The following is a 24046-nucleotide window of genomic DNA, read 5'->3' on the forward strand; positions in this document are numbered from 1 at the left end:
GGATCGCATATGGCAGACATTGTCAGCTCCTGACTGGGAGCTTACCATTATCATTGAAAAGGAAAGTATACAATCAGTGCATTTTACCAGTGCTGACATATGGGGAAGAGACTTGGAGACTGACAAAGAAGCTTGAGAAGAAGTTAAGGACCGCGCAAAGAGCGATGTAACGAAGATTGCTAGGCATAACGTGAAGAGACAGAAAGCGGGCAGTTTGGATCAGAGAGCAAATGGGCATGGACGATATTCTAATTGACATCAAGAGAAAAGAATGGAGCTGGGCAGGTCATGTAATGCGCAGGTTAGGTAACCGTTGGACCATTAGGGTTACAGAATGGGTACCAAGAGAAGGGAAACGCAATCGAGAACGACAGAACACTAGGTGGAGCGATAAAATTAGGAAATTCGCGGGCGCTGCTTGGAATCAGTTGGCGCAGGACAGGGGTAATTGGAGACCGTAGGGAGAGGCCTTCGTCCTGCAGTGGATATAAAACAGGCTGATAATGATAATGATGTTAATGATGATGATGATGATGATGATGGTGGTGGCGGCGGTGGTGGTGGTGGTGGTGGTGGCGAAACATATGGCGAAACGAGCTGCCCGCGTGCCCAAGGCTCCACGACTTCCATAAAAGAGACGAATACAAGTAGACATCTTACGATTGAGTACACTTCGGAGGCAGTGACGAAGATGAGCGTTCATCATGGAGGTCTGCACCCCAGTGTCGACATGTTCAGACACAATTCGTTTTTATCTCGAAATGTCCTTTGAAGCGTTGTACTCCCTGATCTGTTCATTTTTTCTGTATTTTAATTTCTAGAATTAGTGCTTTACGTTAAATTTTAGTCGTGTTCTTTTCTTGAAGTGTACCTTTGAGGCATTTAATTACTTCAATTTTTCCTTTTTCAAGTTTTGATCTTTGTAGTAATATTGATGAGCCCTGCATTGAGGCGTATCTTTTCTACTAGACTTCACAAGGCTGCTTACTCCCTTTTTTTGCATTGATTTTGTTACCCCCCTTACACAATGCCCCATAGGGCTTGTAAGGCATTTTAAATAAATAAATATATAAATAACTAAATTCTACCGCTAACTTGAACCAAATTTTCTCTTGCTTGTAATACAAGGAAATATATTGAAGAGGAAGTCGACGGTAAAGCATCCTCTCTGAGAGGAGCTTTCCCTAGTTCCGTATTAAGCGACAACCTCGGGAATCCTCCTTGAGGAGAACACGGGCGACGTGCTCTCGGTAAAGAACACCGGCCCGGAGGAGCGCTTCTATACGTGTTAGTGTCGTTGAGGTTGAAGTTGTGCGGTACAAAATGAGGCCGCAAGCGGCGGCAGGTGGTGTTGAAGGGACCGGAAGTGGCATGCCAGGGCCAGTATTGACAAAAAAGTACTTGCATTAGAATTGTTTATGTAGGAATATGCCAGCCAATTGCAATGACTGAAAAATATTATTGCCAAATTGAGACGACCGGCCAATAACAAACGGAACTCATGAACGAAAGATTTTGTGAAATGAGAGTGAATTTTTAGCAACTAAGATCAAGCATTGCTACAGCTGTGGTCAACATTGTCTATAAGGCGGCAATTCCAGCCACTGGGGCGATCATATGAAGTCACTCATTTAGCAGGGTTACGAGAGCGAGTATACAACCGTTGGTAGTAGGCCTAAAAGCCTGAATGAAGGGAACTGAAAAAAACTCAGTGCCCTTCCACTCTATGAAGAAGGATGACCAGCGAAGCTCTGTATGCGGGCCCCTTAATTGTGAACTGCACCTCTACCAGGGGTCGGCCCAACATTGCATTCCCTTCGGGATCGGCCCACGTATGGGGAGTGCTTAACGCCTGTGTCACCTCCGCCGTGGGTCGGCCCGGTACTGCAGTATCTCCGGGATCGGCCTGCGTATGGGAGTGCTCAACGCCTGCTTCACCTACGCCGCGGGTCGGCCCGGCATTGCACTATCTTCGGGATCGGCCCACGTATGGGGTGATTGAGCGTCATTACTGCTCCTCCATTGTGGTAATAGATAGATGGTGGAACAGATCGTCCATGAAGAGTTTCCTATGCCCAGGTTGATTAGCCAGCCACTTTCCCTTTTACCATACAAGCATGTGGAAGCTGGCTTCCACCATGAAGAAGACGTGCTCACAATCCGTGCTGTGTTAAAAGACTTTGCTATAGCGATCGCTCGTTCCTCGCTGAAGCCGACCAGCTGTTGTCGTGAGTGGGTGATTGGCCAGGTTTTTCATTACCTCATTTAGCTTTTGAGCTTTTCTCTGTGTATTGGGTCGTTACGTCTGTTAACACCCCAGGTGCACGGTAGGCAGCCTGGCTTGCTTGCCGGTCCAAAGCAATCCTCTAAAATGTTTCACTTGGAATGGCTTAAGTGGTTTACACGCGGTGTTCGTGCCGATTAGCGATGGGGCCATAAAATTTAATAATGCTGAATTGATTCAGGAACAGTTGCGCACAGCTTCTAGCCACTGTCTTAAATTTCGACGGTCAGATCGTTGGGCAGAAGGGGTAGTCTGCAAACCTTCAGATACGGCTTGTGTGTCTGACTTGTTCCGATGCACAACCTTCGCGTCGTTGCCGGTAAAGGCCTTCATCCCGGAGCAACTCGTATGTACAACGGGTATTGTTTGCGGTGTGGACCGATCTTGCTCTCCCCATGAAGTACTAGATGACTTTCAGGAAGCTGACGCGGAGATTGTTTCCATGTACCGCTGCAACAAAGTGGTTGACTGCACTCGAGTGCCGACAAAGTCCCTAATAGCAGCATTTGCTGGAACATCATTTCCTACTGAGCTAAAGGTAAGGCCTATTATCTATTGGGGCGAGGAGTTACGGAGTCGCCATCTGTCGGAAGCGCCTCCCTTGCATAGTATGAGGGATCACGTGGCGTGCTCCTCATAGGTTTCCCTTACGGCGCCCAATAAAACACCACGCTGCAGCCCTCCTGGACATTTATGTAGGTACTATCAAAACGAGGGAATTTTTTGACAGTCGGTATAATAATCTTGGGCAAACTGAAAGCACAGAATCGTTTACAGACGCTCTCTTTACCAAATACCTACAGTGAACGCCACTGCGCGCGGTCACTGCTATGAAGTCTCCCGAACCGGCTTCTTGCGTGAAAGGTAGGCAAACGCCAAGAGCAAATTATGTGAAATAATTCTTGTAGTGGGCTGTCTGTATAACCAAATTGGGCATAACAGAATGAAACCTCAATGCAGCCATCGCACAGGTTCGCAGCGACCGAATGCGCGTCTGCATGCATATCCACGCACAATGTTTTGCTTTCGCTGTGAACGCGTTTTCGCACCATGCGGTGAGCTTTAGGCCACAGCATATGGTCATTTGACATTACAATAGCAACCATTGTAGCGCGGACGCTTTCAAAACGGTTCAAAAATAATTTCGTTGTAGACTTCAACGCCTATGGCGACTGTGATCTGCCGTCGCGACGATTCAATCTTTTTTTGTCTCATAAACTCTTGGCCATTTCAATATTATTTCTCAAGTTGCGTCGCACTGTATGTTTATCGGTCTTCTCAGCATGCGATTTCCCTCTGCCTCTTTTTGGTAATCCAGCGCATTAATTCATAACACAAACATGACCATACGCCATACCCTTTTTTATGTGCGCCTTACCACTCCCTTTCTGTACCAGTGAACTTGCCAGTATCTAGCGTCAAGTTCACAGACCGAACCGTCATGACATTAGCCGGGCAGCGGGCGCGGGTGAGCGTCTGTCTGAGTGCGCGTTTTCTGCTACTCACCGAACATGGCGCAGTTCCGGCGCGGTAGCAGAAATTTTTCTCGCGTCTGTGCCTGCTGCATACCCGAGTTGTAGCCGATGGCTGTCTGCCAGTTCTAAGTTTCGCTAGCCAAACTTCACGGAGCTACTTGCCCTGCGGCTACGTGTGAATAAGGCTGACACCGGGCTCCGTTGCGTACGTCCGGCACTGCGGCACCGAGCAGTAGCCTGCCATGCTGCACGCCTCCAAAGGCAGTCACTACCTATTAAAGTATTTTCAAATGTTATCAAGCAGACACCCAGGGCGGTAAAGCCTCGAGAACCCCTTAACCAAAACCGCGGCGCAGGTGGGACTTCAAGCTTTCGTTTTCAGCTGACTTCGGCGCTTCCGAAACAGCAGACTCGGCCGCTGTGTCCACGTGATCCCTCATGCCACGTCACGCCGATGGTGGCGCCAACTTTTCCAGTGATGGAGCTCGCCCCCAATAGGGTAGATCGTTTCGAACCACGCCCTCTTCAATGCAAGAACTGTTGATGTCTCGGACAAAGCGGCAATGCCTGTAAATATGCGACGCGCTGTCGCAACTCCGGCGCAAATCACGCACCAGAAAACTACTACTCGGAATAGCCAGGTTGTTGCCTTTACCAGCATGTTCACGCAGCGAATAATCCACAGCGTCCAAAAAAGTCCGATGAGACCAGAGTACTGAAAATTATACATCACAACAGGTGCTCCAGAGCAGACGCATATGCACTTTCGCAGCACAGAAAACATACATACGCTGATGCAATAAGGCCATATGGAGAAATTCCAGAGAAAAACTATTACGACATCAGCAGTGGCAGCTGTCGAGATGGCACTAAGTGGCGTACTAGAACGCTTAATTACTCACCACCTCTTCTCATGCACTATCGCAAGTTTTTTCGGCCAAAGTGCATGTCCCTGAATTTTCTGCAGTTGTAAATTCGTTTTCCAAACCTCTTTTACCATCCGACACCACCTGCGCTTCGCGTGAATCACCTAGAGTGATGCCAACCATAACTGACCTCGCTAGCACGTCCAAATCAAATGTTAGAACTGATGTGGAAATGGCGAAAGTGGCTCAGAAGCATAAGGCTTCTCATTTCTCGCCAACCAAACGTGGCCTTTCTCAAACAAAAAGCAAGAAAGGGTCCTCGAGCATGAAACAGATTGATTTATTGAAAGAGGCTGCTGCCTCTTCTGTCTTGGAGTAATCATGGCTGAGTTAAAAGTTCTCCAGTGGAATTATCTCTCTAAATTCCTTCATTAATTGATCTTCAACGCTGTGTGTGTGTCTATGACGGAGACATAGTTCTTTTACAAGAATCTTGGCTGACACCTCTCAAATCATATTCTTGTAATAATTTTCGCACCTTCAGAGTAGACCAAATGGATGGCCATGGCGGAGGTTTATCTGCTATAGTGCCCTCAAAAAATATTCACAGGCCTCTTATACATCAAGAAATCAGGAATACGGAATGTGAACTGTTGGCTATTGATGTATTTCTTCCCAGTTGTGCTCCTTTACCACAGTAAACGTTTACTTTCCGACGGTTATCCGCATAACAGACTACTTTGATGGTTTATTGAATACATCGGACAGAGTTGTCATTGCAGGGGACGGTAATTCACATCAAATCATGTGGGGTTACCACGCAGATACGAGTGGCAATCTCCTGTTGTCATGGTTATCATCAAAAAAAGTTCGCTTGTGTAGTAGACGGACTGTAACATTTATGCGCCGAGACTCAAGGTCCGTGATTGACCTAACTCTGGCAGCTGCTGGAGTCAGCGTGACATCATGGACATTTCTGGATAGTGGGACTTCGAGTGATCATTTCCCTATTCTTTTGTCTATCATCTGTTCCCCACAGAGCGTCTGTGATAAAACGTTGAAATTTGTCAACAGCGGTACATATAAAAAGATTGTGAAATCTGTTATTAACTCATTAACCTCGCCTGATAAGGCAGAGCGCGTGGAGCAGGTTCAAAAATGCCTGATTGACGCCACAGAACAGTCCACTTTCGCTATAGGAGTTTCTACTAGAAACAAAAAGGGTTCCCCGTTGTGGACTGAAGAATATGAAAGGACATATTGTCTCACAAAATCTGCGTGGAAGAGCCTTCTTCATAACCAGAGCCCCCTAAATTGGTAAAACTACAACTTTTCTGCGGCCTCCTTTAAGCGAACAACTGCGAACGCTAAGGATGATTATAACGCCAATGCAAACACTTACTTATCTGACCCAAACTACAGGAAAACGCTACAAAGATTCATAGAGCACAAGAAATCTTCGGTCAGCCATATTTTGAACAACCTCATATTTGAACCAAACAGTGGAAGCTAAGACTAATCTTGATTGCATAGCACGTAGCCTTGCATTGAGATTCCAGGCACAGTGCTAAAATGTATTCAGAATGCCGACACAGTGCAATCACTATGAAGAAATCAACTCACCGGAACTTCTTTCTGTCGTAGCTTGTATGAGATCAAAAGCTCCGGGCTATGATGGTAAATCATTGAGCATGCTCAAATTCTTGCCAAATAAATTTGGTTTAGAGTTGCTAAATATTGTGAACATTTCCCTTGAAAAAACATGGCTACTTGACGAGTGGAAGATAGCGAAAATGATCTTGCTTCTAAAAAACACCGGAAAAGGGCTTCATTTGGACAACATTCGGCTAATTGCTGTAACTTATAATATAGTAAATTAATTAAAAGAGTTGTCTATAACCATCTATTAGAGCTCATTTCTAAAATTAATGCATTAAGCACCGCTCAGATTAGATTTCCCAGCGGTTTTTTTTTTATATGGTCCGCTTACATCATTTAGAAAGCTAGATACCGTTAGCTAAATGAAACTTGGCATTTCGGCCCTCGTAACAGATAGGTGCGTCAGCGAACCCTCAGTGCATCTTTTCAAGAAAAGGCTTGATTTTTGGTTGTAGATACGCGCTTGACGAGGGAGTGTTCCATGGTCATGCGGTTGTGTTCTGGCTTGGGCATGCGCATGTTTTGAAGCGGCAGCATTGTGTGATTTTAATAAACCAGTTGTTAGTCTGCGTTCGTCCTGTCTTCTTCTACCTCGGTGTGTCGTTCCTAGGGCAGCTTAAGCTCACAAAAATATGTCTTACCAACTAGCCTCCCAGCACACTCTCCTTTAGTTCGTAACATTAGATGTTGCAAAAGCTTGTGATTGTTTAGAGTATAGCATTCTACTGAACAAACTTGCTGCCTTAAACCCTCCATAGTATATCGTCGCTTCGATCAAGGATTTCTTGCACGAAAGAACATTTTTCTAGCAGATGGCAAGCACCATTCTAAGTGGTTCTTCCAGACCAAAGTTGTACCTCATGTTTCATGTGCGTTCCCACTATTCTTTAATACACTACTACATGATATTCCAATAATGCACGATGTCACGGTATATGTGTATGCGGATGACATAGCATTATTTGCTTGCGCTAAAGATATTCACATGCTTTACCAAAAGTTACAAGCGTATTTAAATCTTCTTGTGGCCTGGATGGATAATTTTCACATGGTCCTTAATACTAATAAAACTGCCCTTCTTGCATCCCCTACGTATCAGTTGGTTTCCTTTTCCCTTGTGTATCAGAATCAACTGATTCCGCAGGTAGACACTATAAGGTACCTGGGAGTCATTTACGATCCTGACCTAGATTGGTGTCCTCATATAAAAAAAACGTTGTGAGAAAAGGTGAAATCGCTCTTGGTTGGTTGACAAGAAAATGCAACAGAAAGTTTGGTATGCGTAGGGTTACTATACATTTATAGCGCTTATGTAAGACCAGTGCTGGAATTTAGTTGTGTGCTGATATCTGGCTCGCCAAATTATAAGTTACAACCTTTATTTTGTTTGGTTTATTGTGGTACATGTAATCCAATTTGTAAATGTAGCCTATCCAGTTAAAAAAATAACAATATGCTAGGTTCGGCACAGTGACAAAAGTCTGTAAATATCGGCAATTTTTACTGCGTACCAGAATTTCTTAGAGTATGGATTATTTAGGCCGGCGGTATTTTTACCTATCCGAACTTATGAAAAAATTCCCAAGAGGTAAAATACCCAATTATAGACATTTTTACCTTTAACTGTTGTTGGGAACTTGTTAAAAGTAGATTTAGCTTTAGATTAACAATACGAATGCGACCAAATATATACAATAAATCAAGACTCACCACCCGAGTCGAAGACGGCGCTGCTGTCGTTAGCCTCGCAGTCTTTCCTGGCAGAATCGAGGAGGCTCATTTGCATCGCGGTGCCTGGGTCAGTCAGGATATTCTGCATGGCGAAAAATAACAACCACAGTGGCTTTACCAAAATGCACCGTGGCAGTTCTCAGTTTAAGGGCCACAGCAGAAAAGCTGCACTCAACATTAAAGATATTCAAACAACACACACCGCGCCAACCGCTGTGCTAACTGAAGCAACGTGAAGTATATTAGGAATGTTTATTATTTACTATGGTATTCCCCAACCAGAAGAGATTGCGCCACGCCTTGGACTTCCAAAGATATTTACGGCGTCAAACATGCATTTCCCCATTTTTGCCATTGCTAAATTTTCGCAAATTTGGGAGCTATAGGCAATAAAAAAGTCCGAAAGCCAGACATTTCCTAAAAGATATACACTGCGCATATGTTATGGCACAAGTGACAACGCACGCCATGGAAAGAGAAGATGTAGAGACAGTTTTCTTACTGAGGCTTTCGTGCGAAGCCACATCATTAATGAATGTCTTTCGAATTACTTGTGTTAATATTTTAAAATGTTGTAAGGAAGAGAACGAACGTGCGCACAGAGTCAGCAGCATCGGCAGCATCAAGCGCGCAGCAGAGGCTCGAGCCCGGGAACTGCTCGGTGCTTCCAAGAACGGGCGGTCGCTACGAACCCCGATAAATCTCCTTTACAATACGCCTTTTCTACGAAGGACAGAAAAAGGTAACGCTGCTTGCCGTTGTTTCGAACAAGTCAGCGTGTTGCATTTTGCCTGATTAGGTAATTACATGCGAAAATTAAACAACTACAGAACGATATTCAGGGTGAAAGCGTAAGTAAGTGTTTTAGAGAATCCTAAAAACTTGGAGCCCTTCCACCCTGTAAAGAGGGAAGTCCAGCGAAAATAGCGCTGTGGTTGGTTTTGCCATGTTTGGGCTTTCATACGTTGAGGATTTCCTATGTTGAATTTGACTATTATGAGTTAGGGTATTGGGCGAAGCAAGACACATTTACTCGAAGACCTTGGTTGTCGTCATTTATTTCGGGACTGTTGTAATCACTGCCTCCTGAGCACTGTGGCACACGGAAAGTGGTTGCACTTTCACTGTGTGAACGTTCTTCCCGAAGGTTAGGTCGATGCACGATTGGTGACGAGTAGAGGGTACGGTGGCATCTGCTACGTACGAGGTCGCGGGATCGAATGTAGGCCACGGCAGCCGCATTTCGATGGCGGCGAATTGCGAAAATCCCAGTGGATTTAGATTTAGCTGCAGGTTAATGAACCCCTGGTGGTCCAAATTTCCAGAGCCCCACTACGGCGTGCCCCATAACGAAATATTGGTTTTGTTATGGTAAACGGCATAATTTAGTCTTTCTAAAGCGAAGGTTTCTATGCCTCTTCCTTCGACTTTCCCACTGCTGCTGCTGCTGCCTCTGCTGTCAGGTACAACGCGCCGGGGGTGGGGGTCGCAGCGTGTGCATACATGACAGGCGCGAGTCAGTGAGGGAAGGCGACGCTAGAAACTCGCTTTCATCCCACAGCGTCGAATGTGCACTATACCCTCTGGAGCTCCCTGGCCGTCACCACATCTGTAATTATCCGTGACTCCCCTGAGAAGCATTGCAGAAACTGCAGCGCTACCCTCTTTACTAAGGTGTGAGCCCGGAGGGGACGTAGCTAGAACTATAAGGAGGACGGAGGAGAAGAGACAGTTCCCATACAAGGGAGCGGGCGAAATGACGTGAGAAAGCAAGCAAACCCTACTGCTATACGACGGTTGTTGCAGTGAAACTGGATAAGCTTAAGTTCAAGGTAGGGTACAGTACGTTGCTGCTATTTCTGAAAAATAAACACCATGCAAATATTCCAACCGGACAAACGACGCAGGACATGCAGAAGCAGAGCCTCATTAAATAAAGCGCACCGAAAGGTCCAGGCAGCGGAAGCGGTCGAATGTCAAATCAACACTTCCGTGCCCACCACGTTAGCTTTGCAACAATGGCATTGCTAGTGGCCGTGGATTTTATCCCCACCGCGGGAGCCGCATTTCGGCGAGGGCGAAATAGAAAACGAACGTGCACTTAGATTTTGAGATACGTTAAAGAACATCACGGTGTCAAAATTATACCGGAGTCCGCCACTACGGCGTACCTCACATTCCGATTCTGGTGTTGGCACGTACAGCCCCATAATCGAATTCAAATTTAATACTTCTGCCTCAATGCGATGTGCCATGTGAGGCGATGACTATGATCAACCCTCTCAGAGGTTATGAAATTTGGCGCACAACAACGCCTCAAGAAAACACCTCTCTCTGTGTGTTCTGTGTACTACGCAGACAAACAGCACTGGTGCCCGGAAGGTAACGTCCAACATCATCTCACCACTCTCATGTTAGACTAAACGTTGAAGAAATTAAGCTTTAGCAGTCAACATCACGGCTCATTATCGTTCATCAAAACATCGAGCACAGCATCCTTCGCTTACATCGATGGGCTGTGTTTTCACGACTTAGTTCGCGTTGATGCGAGCGGCTGCACGGTCAATTCGCTCGCTGCGGCTCCCGCGTTTCCACAATGCAGCGTTTCGGCAGCGAGTTTCTGAGGTTGTCAAGTGAGATGTGTTCATGTTTGATTGTGGGCGCGTGACACCATGTTTATTTATTTAGTTAGTATGCCGATGTTTATAATTTTATGCAGCCGATAAAACTAATACCCTTAGTTCTTATAGCCAGCTGTCCACTAATTTGCTATCGCAATCGACGCTTCGGCTTTCGCGCGAAACTGCGACTTTTTTAACCATGCACCACCCAGTGACACAAGCTGGCGGCAAAGCTATTAGGTGCAGTCATACATACACTGATGCACAGACACCAAAAGACATTGCAAACTGGGTGAAGTTGGCCAAAAATATGATTTGCCATCCCGGTCCTGCCTAAGTCGATGTCCAACGAAGTTGTTAAAAGCCACTGCTACAACTGCTGAAGGGGGTATGCAATGCTTTATTGCTGAATTTCTCACGCCGCGCATTATTCAGTCACAGGAGAACTCGGACGGGCCGACCTGCCCAGTGCTAGAATTCCACGGCAGCACGGCGCCGCTGGTTCCATCGCTGTTTATTTCTTTTTTTTACAGCGAAGCTATGTATGGCTAGTCGATTCGTCTGTCCGTCCGTCTCTCGCCTGTACGCCGAAAATTTCTCCGGCGCAACCCCGGCCTCATGCGTGAAAGAAGAAGTAAGGGAGGCGCGCGATTGGTTGCACCAGTAGTGACGTCTTTGCTCCCCGTCGCAGCAGAGCGGGCGCGCAGCAGTTTCTCTCCAGCTCCGAACTCGGTAGGTCATGCGCTATCCTAAGGACCAGGCAGCTTTCAAACAGCAAGGCTGCGAGCAAAACCGCGAACGGTCTCGACTACACCGTGCCGATGCTGCGGCCGCACACAAGAGCATGCTCGTGCAGCCGAGCGCAAGCAGCAAATGCGTACCGAGGATTTGGCAGCCTACCAAGCCGCCGTTTAATGAAATGTCGGGATTAATTCAGTGATGAACACCGCGACCACACGTTTCAGCTTCGCTGCTTAACCATCTGTACGGAGTTCATCATCAACAATCTCGCTGACCTATTACTCCTATATATACCATACTTAAGAACATTTTGTAGCCCTCAGAATAAACGGTGGACTTTCATATTACACCACTGCCTGCGTATGATATAAATACTGCGAATTAAATGTAGTGTGGTTCGCCTAATAATTTGCCTGCGATTTTGAATGATCTACCAGTAAAGGAACTGACAGAATGTTAAAATTATTTATTTACCATCTAGAATCCCTACAAACAAGACGGTACCGCGAAAGGCTAAAAACATTCTACGTGATATACAATAATAACCTTGGAATCGACAAAAGCACGTACTTGAAACCTCTTATGCAGCGTCCCACTCGTTCTTTCCACACAAAAAAAGCTAGCGAAATTTATTGCAGAACCAACACCTACATGAAATATTTCTTCCCCCGTACCATCCGTGGTTGCAATCATTTGCCCAGAGACGTAATCGAGAGCTCTTCTGTTGCCGCTTTCACTGCCGCACTTCACAATGTGAAATGATAGTGCCTTATCACCGATGTCTAGTAATGTTTCAAGAAAGCGTCGCACTTATATGCTGCTTTTTCTTTATTTTTATGTTTTCACAGTTGCGTTTTCTTTATATTGTGCATCGCATTGACATGCATAACGCATCGAACCAAATACTTCTTTTTCGTGCTTTCTTCACATTGCCAATTGTTGAGCAACGCACTTGTCTAATGTGTCTTGATGTGTGTTCATATATCTACTATTGCGATATGATGTGTGTTCACATATGTATCATTTTACCATTTGAAATTATATAATTCAGTGCCATACTTGACACACCAGTCGCTTTTCTCCAGTTCCATTTGTTTGTATGCGTGCCCTTTTGGTTCTTCAGGTACATTTGTACCGAAGTGTAACCCACTCCTGCTTAAGGCCTGGAATTCAGGCTAGCAGTACCTAATAAATAAATAAGTAAATAAATAAATAAATAAATAAATAAATAGAAGCGAGCGGGACTTCTGGCATGAGCAGTATTTTTGGTAGTCGAGAGCAAACATTTTCTGTCGCCTTATCGTTCTTGGATCATTGAAGATCAGCCGTCGAAGTGGTTTAATAAAAGAGCGCTGCAGTAGGTGTTTTCCTAGCGGCTCTCAATCATGTTGTTTATACCCCCATTTTTCTCTATTTCAGCAGCTGGCACGTCCTATTCAATGAGTTACCGCATCAGCTATGTTACCTGTTTGAGCGCTGCTTTCTTGAGTAGACGAGCGCGCGACTGCACCCAATTTGGACTTGGGTGATTGAACCCCGGAAGGGGCACACGCACATAGATTTGGCGATCATGGCGAAGCAATATGTGCTTCGCATTCGCCCACCGCCAGCGAGATCAGGCATCTCTGGATTCCCACCGGATTCCTTAAAATAACGTCGCGGGAGCACGGTATAGCACACTCATCCTCACTGCAGAAGTTCGGGATTCCAGCCGTACTCCATCTTTCGCTGCCCCGCCTTATAATATCGTTCGGGAAACTGCGAGCCAGGAACATTCTATCTTACCGCGGTAATCCTACGCCTCACTGAATTACGCTACCCTTGATTCGTTTAGGCTGACCATCAGAGAGGCCCATCATTGAAGGTGCCGACCGCGTTAATCTGCAAGGAGTGGATCGTCGTTAGCTGGTTTGTTCGTTTCATTTGTGTCTCTCTTTTTTTGATTACCGACTGCATCAAATAATTTGAATTAGTAGAACGGCCGAAAACAGTAAGCGCTGAACAGCGTTTCCATATTCCGTCTCAGAATCTATTTTAGGTGAGAGGTGCGGCGAAAAACACGATGCCCTGCATAGGCGCCACATAGCTTTAAACAAAACGTGGTCCTATGTTTTGAATCAGTTTAGCATACTGAAATACTACATTAGTGCTCGCATATTCTCTAAAGGTCCTAAGAACTGCTTTTCAAAAGTGCCAAATTTTTCATAAGGGCGGCGTTGGCCTGCTACGTCATCAAAATAGTCCCTCACAATTGCACCGATTGATTGCTCGCATTTGTTTACGAGTAAATAAACATCGTTAACAAATGAATGGGATGTGTACTCGAGCAGAAACCATGAGTCGTTCGGTTTTACTTTTAACCATGAAAAAAGTAGTCTGCTGTAAGAGTCATTCGACGACAAATCAACCAGCGTTTTCTTGAACGTCACATATATAGTTGAGAAAGGTTCCGAAGGGTTCATGCAATTACGAGCAGGGGCGGGGCGACACAGCATAGGTAAATCACCATGCCGCTTTAGTTGACATGTGATGCCTGTTCAATATTGTTTTATTATGCCCTTTGTATTGGGCTCTGTGGCTTTGCGGGGTGTGCGATTGTTATCCATTTGTGACCCTCTCCCTGGCTGCGTGTTTTGTGTGTTGTTTCTAGGGAGAAGGCCAAACATCTCTAACTGAGGTAAAGGAAGGGCGCGTAGCAAGTCCCAGTGCTTGAATAGTAGCCGCACCACTCACAGGATGATCCTCGTACAGGAGTGGTTATTCTTGTGCACTGCCGGTGGACCACACTCAAAAGTACTCGGTGGCAGTTGAGGCAGTAAATACTTTGGGGCGGGTACCGAGTGATAGAAAACGTGGCCCCGTTGCCCCGACCAAACGTTCTGTACTCAACTAGAGGTGCTATGCACCATCGGCGCTGCCTATGTGTTCGAGTTCTGCCTTGCACCTCATGTATATTTATCGTAAATAGATCTTGTAAATACAAAGTGCCTTCAAGCTGTATATGTGTCCACTTCTACCCATCTGACGCTACCAGCGAACCTATCGCCGTTATTATTATAACTTAAAAGCACTTCTTCTTGGGCTAGTTGGTAGCTGTTCATTATAAAATATGAGGACGCCAAAAAAACGGACACACACAAGAGAAGAGAACGGGACAGGGAGCCACTCGCAACTGTTTTATTTACAGAACTCAGACACATATATACCGTCAGTCAACACATGCGCACAGAGCAAACATTCATATGTTTTGATATATTCATATTGGTATGTGCATAGGATGCTGTGTCGCCGCTGTGTTATGTAACATTTTTCTTTCACAAATGGACCAAGTATTGCACCATGTTTTACCAGTTAACAAGGTTTCTAAACTGTTTAGGTATGTAGATGATTTTTTAATTATTTTAGCTAAGGATTGCAGTCTAAACTCCTGAGAAGTTGTGGCTAATGTCTTATCCGTTTTTAGACAACATGGAAAAGGCTTGGATTTTACACATGAACTGCCGCAAGGAAGCGTTTTACAGTTTTAGATCTTAGCATTGAGTTCTGTAAGGATCATGTTTGTTCGTGCTATGCTCCACGTGGAAAGAAAGGGCTTCTGCCATTTGACTCAGCGCATTCGAAATTAGTGAAGAGAGGAATTGTGTCACTCTGCCTTAAGTCCGCGCTCAGGAAGTCGTGTGTTCACAAGATGGCATTGAGTTTCGACAATCGATTGGCTAGGCTGGCTTCAGCTGGGTTCCCTGGTCCGCTCCTAACAGGAGTAGCTGAAAGACTCTTACAAAAAATGAAGAGAAAGGCGATGAGAGCTGGAGCAGAGGCCCCTCGGCAAGAGGTGAGACCGGTGGCTGTGCCGTATGTGCACAAGGTGACCCACAATCTGGAGAAGGTAGCGAGCAGACATGGCGTCCCGCTAGTGTTTTCAGCCTTAAGGAAGCTCAGAAGTATTTGCTCCCAAATCGCCAAAAGAAAAGAAAAAAACTGAGAAAGGCTGTGGAACCAAACGTGGGCGACCTTTCATGAAGTGTGCTGAAGGGGTTGTCTACGAAATCCCCCTTTCGTGCGGTCGTTCCTCTATAGGTCAGACCGGGCGCTGTGTTAATGAGCATGCCAGGGAGCATGAAAGAAATGTTGAGCAAATGAAAGAGGGACCAAATTTGCCTAAGCACATCGGGACCAGTCCCTCACGCTCTTGTGAACCACGTTTTTCAGATGTGCGGATTCTTGCCCGAAGTAAAGATACCAGAGCAAGGGAACTGGTTGAAGCCTATCACATAGACAAGAAAGGGAGCTTGTGCGTCAGCGAAACTTCAATATCATTATATAAGGCCGAGATGAGCTTTCTAGAGCGTTGTGAGCCATGAATGTTTGATTAGATGCGTGAATTATTCTGTAAAGCAGTGATTTGGGCTTGTTGGTAAGACATCGTGAGGCTTATAGCGCGTTAAAAAGACAAGGACGAAGGTGAGACGTGACACACACAGGCGCTAACTTGCAACAATCTTTATTTCGAGCAAGGGACCCATACATATATACAACGTTTTCGCGTACATCATACATGCGCTGTTTACAAAATACCTTTACACACTATTGCGCAGGTACGATAACTCTTTGTGGGAAAGGGCAATGGATGGTTTGGACACACAGTTATCGCCAAGCCTATCAATCATTTCTGCTTCTATAATTTCGCGAGTAATCCTACCTCGGGCTTTTCCCACAATGGAGCAGTCTTTGTATGCTGGAGCACACGTCGAATGGTCGCCATCATCCACCCCGGCAACAGTGTAGCTGCAATGCCTGCAGTGGGCGTCAAGAAACCCGCCCCGCTTTTCTGCTACATTGTACCGGTGTGCCTTTAAACGCTCGTTGAGGCACCTTCCGCTTTGCCCGACGTAGTTTTTCCCACACTTTAAAGGAAGGTTATAAACAACTTCTTCTACACATTCAACAAACGGTTCGTGGTGTTTCTTTTTGCACGTGCGCTTATCAGAGAGGCCTGGTCTGGTCAGTCTGCACAGGCATTGCAATTTTGTAGCAGCTGAAAACACAACCTTGACATTCGCACGTTGGCCTATTTTCTTTAAACGATGCGATAAGCCGTGGATATACGGGATGACAGCAACGCTCCTCTTATCTACACACGGCACGCTAGCGGAATTATTTGATAGCTTCGACTTCAGCAGACCCTCAGCAACGCTAATAAGTACGTGCGTAGGGAAACCTGCCAATTGAAGACGGAGGATCTGATCCTTGATGCTTTCGGTCATCAAGGTTTATCTCCTCTAAAAATAACGCATGAACTGCCGATTGACGGAAGTATCCGATTTCTTGACATTAAGTTTTTATTTTTCACTGACCACGTACGCTGGAAGTACGAGCCTCGCGCGAACAAGCCACTGCTCCCATATCAGTCGGCGCACTCTAAGTTGGTTAAGAGGGCAATAGCAAAGACATGCTTGTCAAACGCATTGTGTAAGTCATGCCCGGTGCTGATGACCGAAAGCATCAAGGATCAGATCCTCCATCTTCAATTGGCAGGTTTCCCTACACACGTACTTATTAGCGTTGCTGAGGATCTGCTGAAGTCGAAGCTATCAAATAATTCCGCTAGCGTGCCTTGTGTAGATAAGAGGAGCGTTGCTGTCATCGCGTATATCCACGGCTTATCGCATCGTTTAAAGAAAATAGGCCAACGTGCGAATGTCAAGGTTGTGTTTTCAGCTGCTACAAAAATTGCAATGCCTGTGCAGACTGACCAGACCAGGCCTCTCTGATAAGCGCACGTGCAAAAAGAAACACCAGGAACCGTTTGTTGAATGTGTAGAAGAAGTTGTTTATAACCTTCCTTTAAAGTGTGGGAAAAACTACGTCGGGCAAAGCGGAAGGTGCCTCAACGAGCGTTTAAAGGAACACCGGTACAATGTAGCAGAAAAGCGGGGCGGGTTTCTTGACGCCCACTGCAGGCATTGCAGCTACACTGTTGCCGGGGTGGATGATGGCGACCATTCGACGTGTGCTCCAGCATACAAAGACTGCTCCATTGTGGGAAAAGCCCGAGGTAGGATTACTCGCGAAATTATAGAAGCAGACATGATTGATAGGCTTGGCGATAACTGTGTGTCCAAACCATCCATTGCCCTTTCCCACAAAGAGTTATCGTACCTGCGCAATAGTGTGTAAAGGTATTTTGTAAACAGCGCATGTATGATGTACGCGAAAACGTATATATGTATGGGTCCCTTGCTCGAAATAAAGATTGTTGCAAGTTAGCGCCTGTGTGTGTCACGTCTCACCTTCGTCCTTGTCTTTTTTAACGCGCTATAAGCCTCACGCGTGAATTATTCTTTGCTCTGTGCGCATGTTTTGAGTGACGGTATATATGTGCCTGCGTTCTGTAAATAAAACAGTTGTGAGTGGCGCCCTGTCCCGTTCTCTTCTCTTGTGTGTGTCCTTTTATTTGGCATCTTCATATTTTATCACGAATATCGCCGTTATCTTTGGCGCCAGTATTCGTCACTTGCGGAGACAGTTTCTGGCCGTGCGTCTTGGAGTCCAAGTGGAGGAGGAATACCTCTACCATCGAGAGGGAGGAAGAACCTGGATCTTACTGTCGCACTGTATATTGCCGTGCGACATATCTTCTTAAATGCTTTGGACGAACGATGTCAGCGCTCCTTCGGGATTTACTGCCTACTTAAGTGCAAATATTTGTCTTTATAACTGCATGAAAAGCCCATTTCAACTCAGAATTCAACACATCGTGATTCTCCATGTGCAATGGATGCATGGTTCACCTGGTACACACCAAGCGAAAGCCACATTGCGTTAGAGCGTGCGGCTCTTGGCAAAAAAAGGGGGTCATGACACCATTTCTCTTTCATCTGCGTTGCAGTCCGAGCCAGCTGTGACGTCTGCAACCCAGGATGGCAAGCTTGGGCGCACATGAAAGAGATGCCGGTGCTGACACAAAAATTCAAAAATTATGTTTTTCGCGTTTAAAAAGGAATACCTTTTTTGTAACTTATCACATGAATAGCAGACATGTAGAGCTATATAATGATATATCAGATATATTTGTAAGCCGACCACCAAAGCTACGTTTTTGACCTTGAACAAGAAGCTTTTTGGAAGAAATTATAACATTGCAGTTATTTTTCGGGAGACCCGCTGAACCTTCAAAGTTTCAAGTATTTTTCGGCTATACTATGTCAAGTACGCTACCGTTCTATTTTATTTTATGGCTTCTGCATATTTTCCCTTTCCGTAAAAAATACTCAAGCTTTGCAGTTTTACCAGCTTTTGCCGGGGCCAAATGCACCCAATGTATTCAAATACTTTAAATAAAGGATGCTTTGGCAATCACATAACTTCATTGTCTTGCCATACACACCATTTGAACGACTGGATCATGCAATGTGCCTTCGAAAGAAATGTTCATTGATGCCTTCTGAGTGAGGTGGGCAAGAACAATAAATTTTCGGCTAAATGCTAGAAAATTTTGGGGAAGAAGAATAAACGGGGAAAAAGAGTTTTGAACTTCAAAAAACAGATGTGAATGATTTGGACTATATCTGTGACGGTCGAAAAAGTGCCAGTTGAATTGGCATGGAATGACGCGTAAGACTTTAGCATCCCATCAATTGATCTAACGGATGCGAAGCTTGACTCCCTTCGGCAACAGACAGAGACTCATTCCTCGACTAACCATGTGTGCATTCGCGTCAGTACATATCCTCAGTGCATTTTCAAATAATTTATATGTTGATAGAGTTCCACTCGTGTTTGTTTCCTTCCTTGTCCCGTCCTTGCACAGTTCATCCAAAAGTCTGTAAGGCAAAGTAAGTACAGTCTGCGACAAACGTTTGCGAAACACAGGGCTTTCGAAAAAGCTGAATTTCTGGCGAAGCCTGTGCACACAACTCAAAGGTTTATTCTGCTGTTGTTTTGGCGACCGCGACACACTGAATTAGAGGTGCCAGGCCTTCACACAGCAGAAATACAAATTTGTCGTGGAATCCGCGTGGTGCAAATGTTTGTGGCTCACTTGCGCATTTTTTCACCGATTTCACGTTTAACGCCGACGCAGTGTCGCGTCCTATATGGAACGGAGTCGCTGCGCAGCATCGCGTAGTTTGAGAACATCATACAACGAAACAAAATTTGGGAGGCCACAAGATGAACTGTCGCCATTGCTATAGGTACTTGTGCTGCTTCACACCAGACATACCGAAAGACCCAGTAACGCGTGCGAAACATGTCACGATTTCTTCTACCGAAACACTTCCGTTAGCAATCCCAAACTTCGTCAGTGAATGACTTCCATATGAGCTAATTATTTGCATATGTTTTTTTTCTTCATTTTATCTTTTTGTTTGGGCAACACAATTAGAAGGTTTTCCCGCAAGGTAAGGCAAAAGCAGGGCGTAATCCTCCTGTCTAAGGCCTTTACCTAGCTGGAGCAGCAGATTTAGCAGTCTACTGATAAAACAAAGTAAAACTAATAAGACACAATACTTCAAAACTATTTACAGCAAAATTTTAAACACATTGAAAAGTATCAACCATTTGCCAAATAGCAAGTAACTAAGTAAATACAACACAGCAAAAATAAGAACATTCTGGTATTAACAAAAGTTATACATTCAGAATATAACATTATTAACATTACTATTGACATTAAACAAATAAACTTTATTAACATCCGTTAAACACATTGTGATCAGACAATATTATGTTTTGCATTGCATCTTTAAATTTGTGAATTGTTCTAGAATTTATAGCTTTGTCAACAATGTTAGGGTACGTATTACATAAACACATAGTTTCATATTCGACCGTTTTCGTGCCATATTTTGTCCTTGGTTGCTTTATTACTATTGATGTGTCACGTAGGTTGTATCCTATGTCTCTACTCAGTTAACGAGTTGAAAATAGTTGCCTGTTGCTGGAGATCTCTTTAAATAGCCGTATGCAGATCTTTGTTTTGTAAGAGTCTCTGATATTAGGAATTTGTAGCGCATAATTAGTATAGAAGACCCTATGTATTGTTTCGAGAAGTTCAGCAACCGAACTGCTCGCCTTTGCAGTACTGCCAATTTTTCTACATCTGTTTTATTACCGTTTCCCCATACTAAGAGGCAATAGCTAAAATGCGAGTGCACAAACGAAAAGTACAATTGTGTGAGAAGCCTGATAGGCACAAAGCTTCGGATCCGTTGAAGCAAGCCAACAGATCGTGCAACCTTACTGCGTACCTTACTTATGTGCTCTGCCCAGGTTAGGTTTTAGTGAAATGTAACACCCAGAAACGAATGGCTTGAGACATCTTCAAGCTGCGATCCAGAATAAAAAAGTGTTACGTCGTAATCTGTTTGAATATTCTTGGAATAAGAAACTGTAAATTTCGTTTTTTTTGCATTTAAGTCAAGTTTATTTAGATAGAGCGACTCGCTAAGTTCTTGTAACCAATGGGTTGCGGTAACTTCTAGTTCGTGAAGGTCTGCTACGGAAAAAAATACATTAGTGTCATCAGCGTACAGTATGATTTCCTCTGTCAGTAGAACGTTAGTTAGGTCATTTATGTAAATAATAAATAATGACGGCCCTGGGTTGCATCGTAAGAAACATTGCTTGCCACCTCGTCTGCTCTGTGCTGATTTAGAACAGGCGGCACAGAATATCTGACCCGGCATGTAGCTGACCCGGCATGTAGCTGACCCGGCATGTAGCTTTTGCTCTGATGACCGTGCAAGTACCATGTGATGCCAACTGGAACCAATACTGTGTCTAGGTGAGTTCGCCATGACGTTGCAAGGTTAAGAGGCAAGCAATTGTTCAAAGAAACTGAAGTTTCGAATTCACGGTATATTCCATGACTACTATATCGAGCAGCCTACAGAAAAGCGTATACGCGCAGAAAGAAGAGCAGCAACGCGCTGTCTACCAGCTGAAATTTTATTTGAAGTATACGTGAAGTACATATGCAACCAGGTGAAAGAAGCGAGAATAGAAACAAAGGCAAAAAAGACATGCTGGTAAAAAAAGACGGTGGGCGTTTAAACAATCAAGGAACGCTCAAGAAATGCAATTTGTCTCTTCTTCGACGCGATCGAGAATTGAATAATGTGTACGTGTTCTCACATTCAGTTATACTTGTAGAACGCCTCAGCATTTCACGCGTGCCCTCATCGTGACACTCCGTAATTCAAATTCAAATTCTTTACTTTCCAAAACAAGTTTTGTGGTTGACAAGGCTAAAAGCTGCTGTCTGCAGCTTGACAGAAGCCCGGACACCATAGTCAAAGCAGGGCTTGACCTCGACGTGTATGTCGAACCGTTAAACACGTACAGAAAATAACAGTTCATCAGAATGAGAATACATAAAACCAGATATAATGCTTTATATACAGAAGCAGATATATATGTATATATACACACACAGATATACACATTCATACACATACACACACATATATATATAAAAGTCAAATATAATGAAAGAAAGAGGGAAACTAACGTATATATATATATATATATATATATATATATATGTATATATATATATATATATATATATATATATATATATATATATATATATATATATATATATATATATATATATATATATATATATATAAACGAGAAGAAAGGGGGTTAACCGAGGGACCCGATATTTATTAGTCATATAATGAGAAGCCAACAAACACTGGCACCAAATACAACATAGGGGAAATTGCATGTGCTTAATAAATGAAATAAAGTAATGATAAATTAATGGAAATTAAAGTGGATGAAAAAACAACTTGCCGCAGGTGGGAACCGAACCCACAACCTTCGCATGTCGCGTGCGATGCTCTACCGATTGAGCTACCGCGGCGGCGTTTCCCCATCCACTTTCTTGGGTATTTATGTGTACTAGTAACACCATCAGAATACAAATTTCTTAAACCAAGCAACAAAACTGCCTGGCGTTTTTACCTCCTTCCAAAAATTCATAAAATTCCACCAGCTGAACTATACACTGCTACTTTCCCAGGCCGTCCGATAGTATCAAACAACAACACCCCCACAGAGAGCATCTCCACATTCCTTAACCACTACCTTGGTGACCTGCCAAAAGCACTTCCGTCATTTGTACAAGATACGCCCCACCTGCTGAGAATTATAGAGGACATTAATACTAAAGGCACGCTACCCCACAACACAATTCTCGCAACACTAGACGTGACGGCGCTGTACACCAACATTCCAATCCCTGATGGTTTATCTTCGATAAAACAAACGCTGCCTAAACACAATGCACAACACTCTACCGAAGTCTACTTGTCTCTCCTTGAATTAGTTCTAACACATAACTACTTCGAATTTGAAGAGAGTTACTACCTACAGATACATGGTACAAGCATGGGTACGCCTTTTGCACCAACCTACGCGAACATATTTATGGGGATTCTAGAAACAGATTTCCTATCGCGCTGCACTACCAAGCCCCACACATACCTACGATACATAGACGACATACTCATAATCTGGGGACATGGTCAAGACAGTCTAGATAAATATGTAACATTTCGAAGCTCTGTTCACCCAACAATAAAATTCACATCAGAATCCTCAACTGAGCGCATAAACTTTCTGGACACAACAATGTACATTGACAATGGTGAGCTAAAGACAACGCTGTACAGGAAACCTTTCGACAAACAACAGTACCTAGAATATACCAGCCACCATCCCAGACATTGCAAACAAGGCATCTTTAAAAGCCAAGCCACACGACTACGTCGCATTTGCGTTGAAAACCAAAACTACATAGATAGACTCGATCACAAAGAAACCCTATCAAACAGGAACCACCCAAACAGTGACCTTCAAACAGCCTACATCGCTGCAACCAAACTTGATCGAGCCGAGGTCCTCAAGCCCCGTCCGAGGATCACAGTAACAACAACGCCTCTTCTTACTACTCAATTCTCAAACGCACTCCCAAACGTGAATAACACCCTTAGTAAATACTACCCAATTCTCACCAGCAACCAGAAACTTAAGATTTTTCCCGACCCTCCCAGAGTAGCCTACAGACGCAACACTAATTTTAAAGATGTTCTTGTGCACGCCAAACTACAGACAAAGAGGAAGTTGGGAACCAATCCCTGTGGCCGCCCCAGGTGCTCCACATGCAAACACATCCAATCTACTACTACAGTAAAAAGCACAGCGTCGAATTACGCACACAAGGTAACTTCAAGCAACGTAATCTACTGTCTAGAATGCGCCGCTTGTAGCAAACAATACATAGGTGAGACTGGACAACAAATTAATACAAGACTCAACGGTCACCGCGCGGACACAAAACACAATTTACCCAAAGCAGTAGCCAGCCACTTTAATGCACATGGTCATATATCTGACAAAGCAAGGCTCTATATACTACAAACAAATTTCCGTTCCCCTCGCGAAAGGAAGTATACGGAATCATACCTCATACACAAGTTTAATTGCCTACACCCGACAGGAATTAATTTGGCACGCGGCACCTTAGAATCTTTAAAAGCGGTAACTTAAATCTAAAATTCTCATATCATCAACCAAGACACAAAACACATTACGCCACCAGCTAACCTTAATTCTTAACCTCACCTACTCTTCGATTTCGAAAAATTTTTTCCT

The 24046-nt window shown here is 44.3% G+C and overlaps 1 protein-coding gene across 5 annotated transcripts in view; it reads right to left on the reverse strand.

Moving 5' to 3' along the window:
* LOC135916807 (parathyroid hormone/parathyroid hormone-related peptide receptor-like) overlaps nt 1-24046 on the reverse strand; it is a 972783-nt gene that overhangs the window by 575513 nt on the left and 373224 nt on the right. For all 5 annotated transcript variants that reach the window (XM_065450243.2, XM_065450244.2, XM_065450242.2 and 2 more), the window contains exon 2: nt 7995-8097. In XM_065450243.2, coding sequence (XP_065306315.1) covers nt 7995-8097 — 103 coding nt within the window. The remainder of the gene's footprint in view (nt 1-7994; nt 8098-24046) is intronic.

This window comes from Dermacentor albipictus, chromosome 1, assembly GCF_038994185.2.
Source record: "Dermacentor albipictus isolate Rhodes 1998 colony chromosome 1, USDA_Dalb.pri_finalv2, whole genome shotgun sequence".
In the NCBI taxonomy this organism is placed as follows: Eukaryota; Metazoa; Arthropoda; class Arachnida; order Ixodida; family Ixodidae; genus Dermacentor; species Dermacentor albipictus.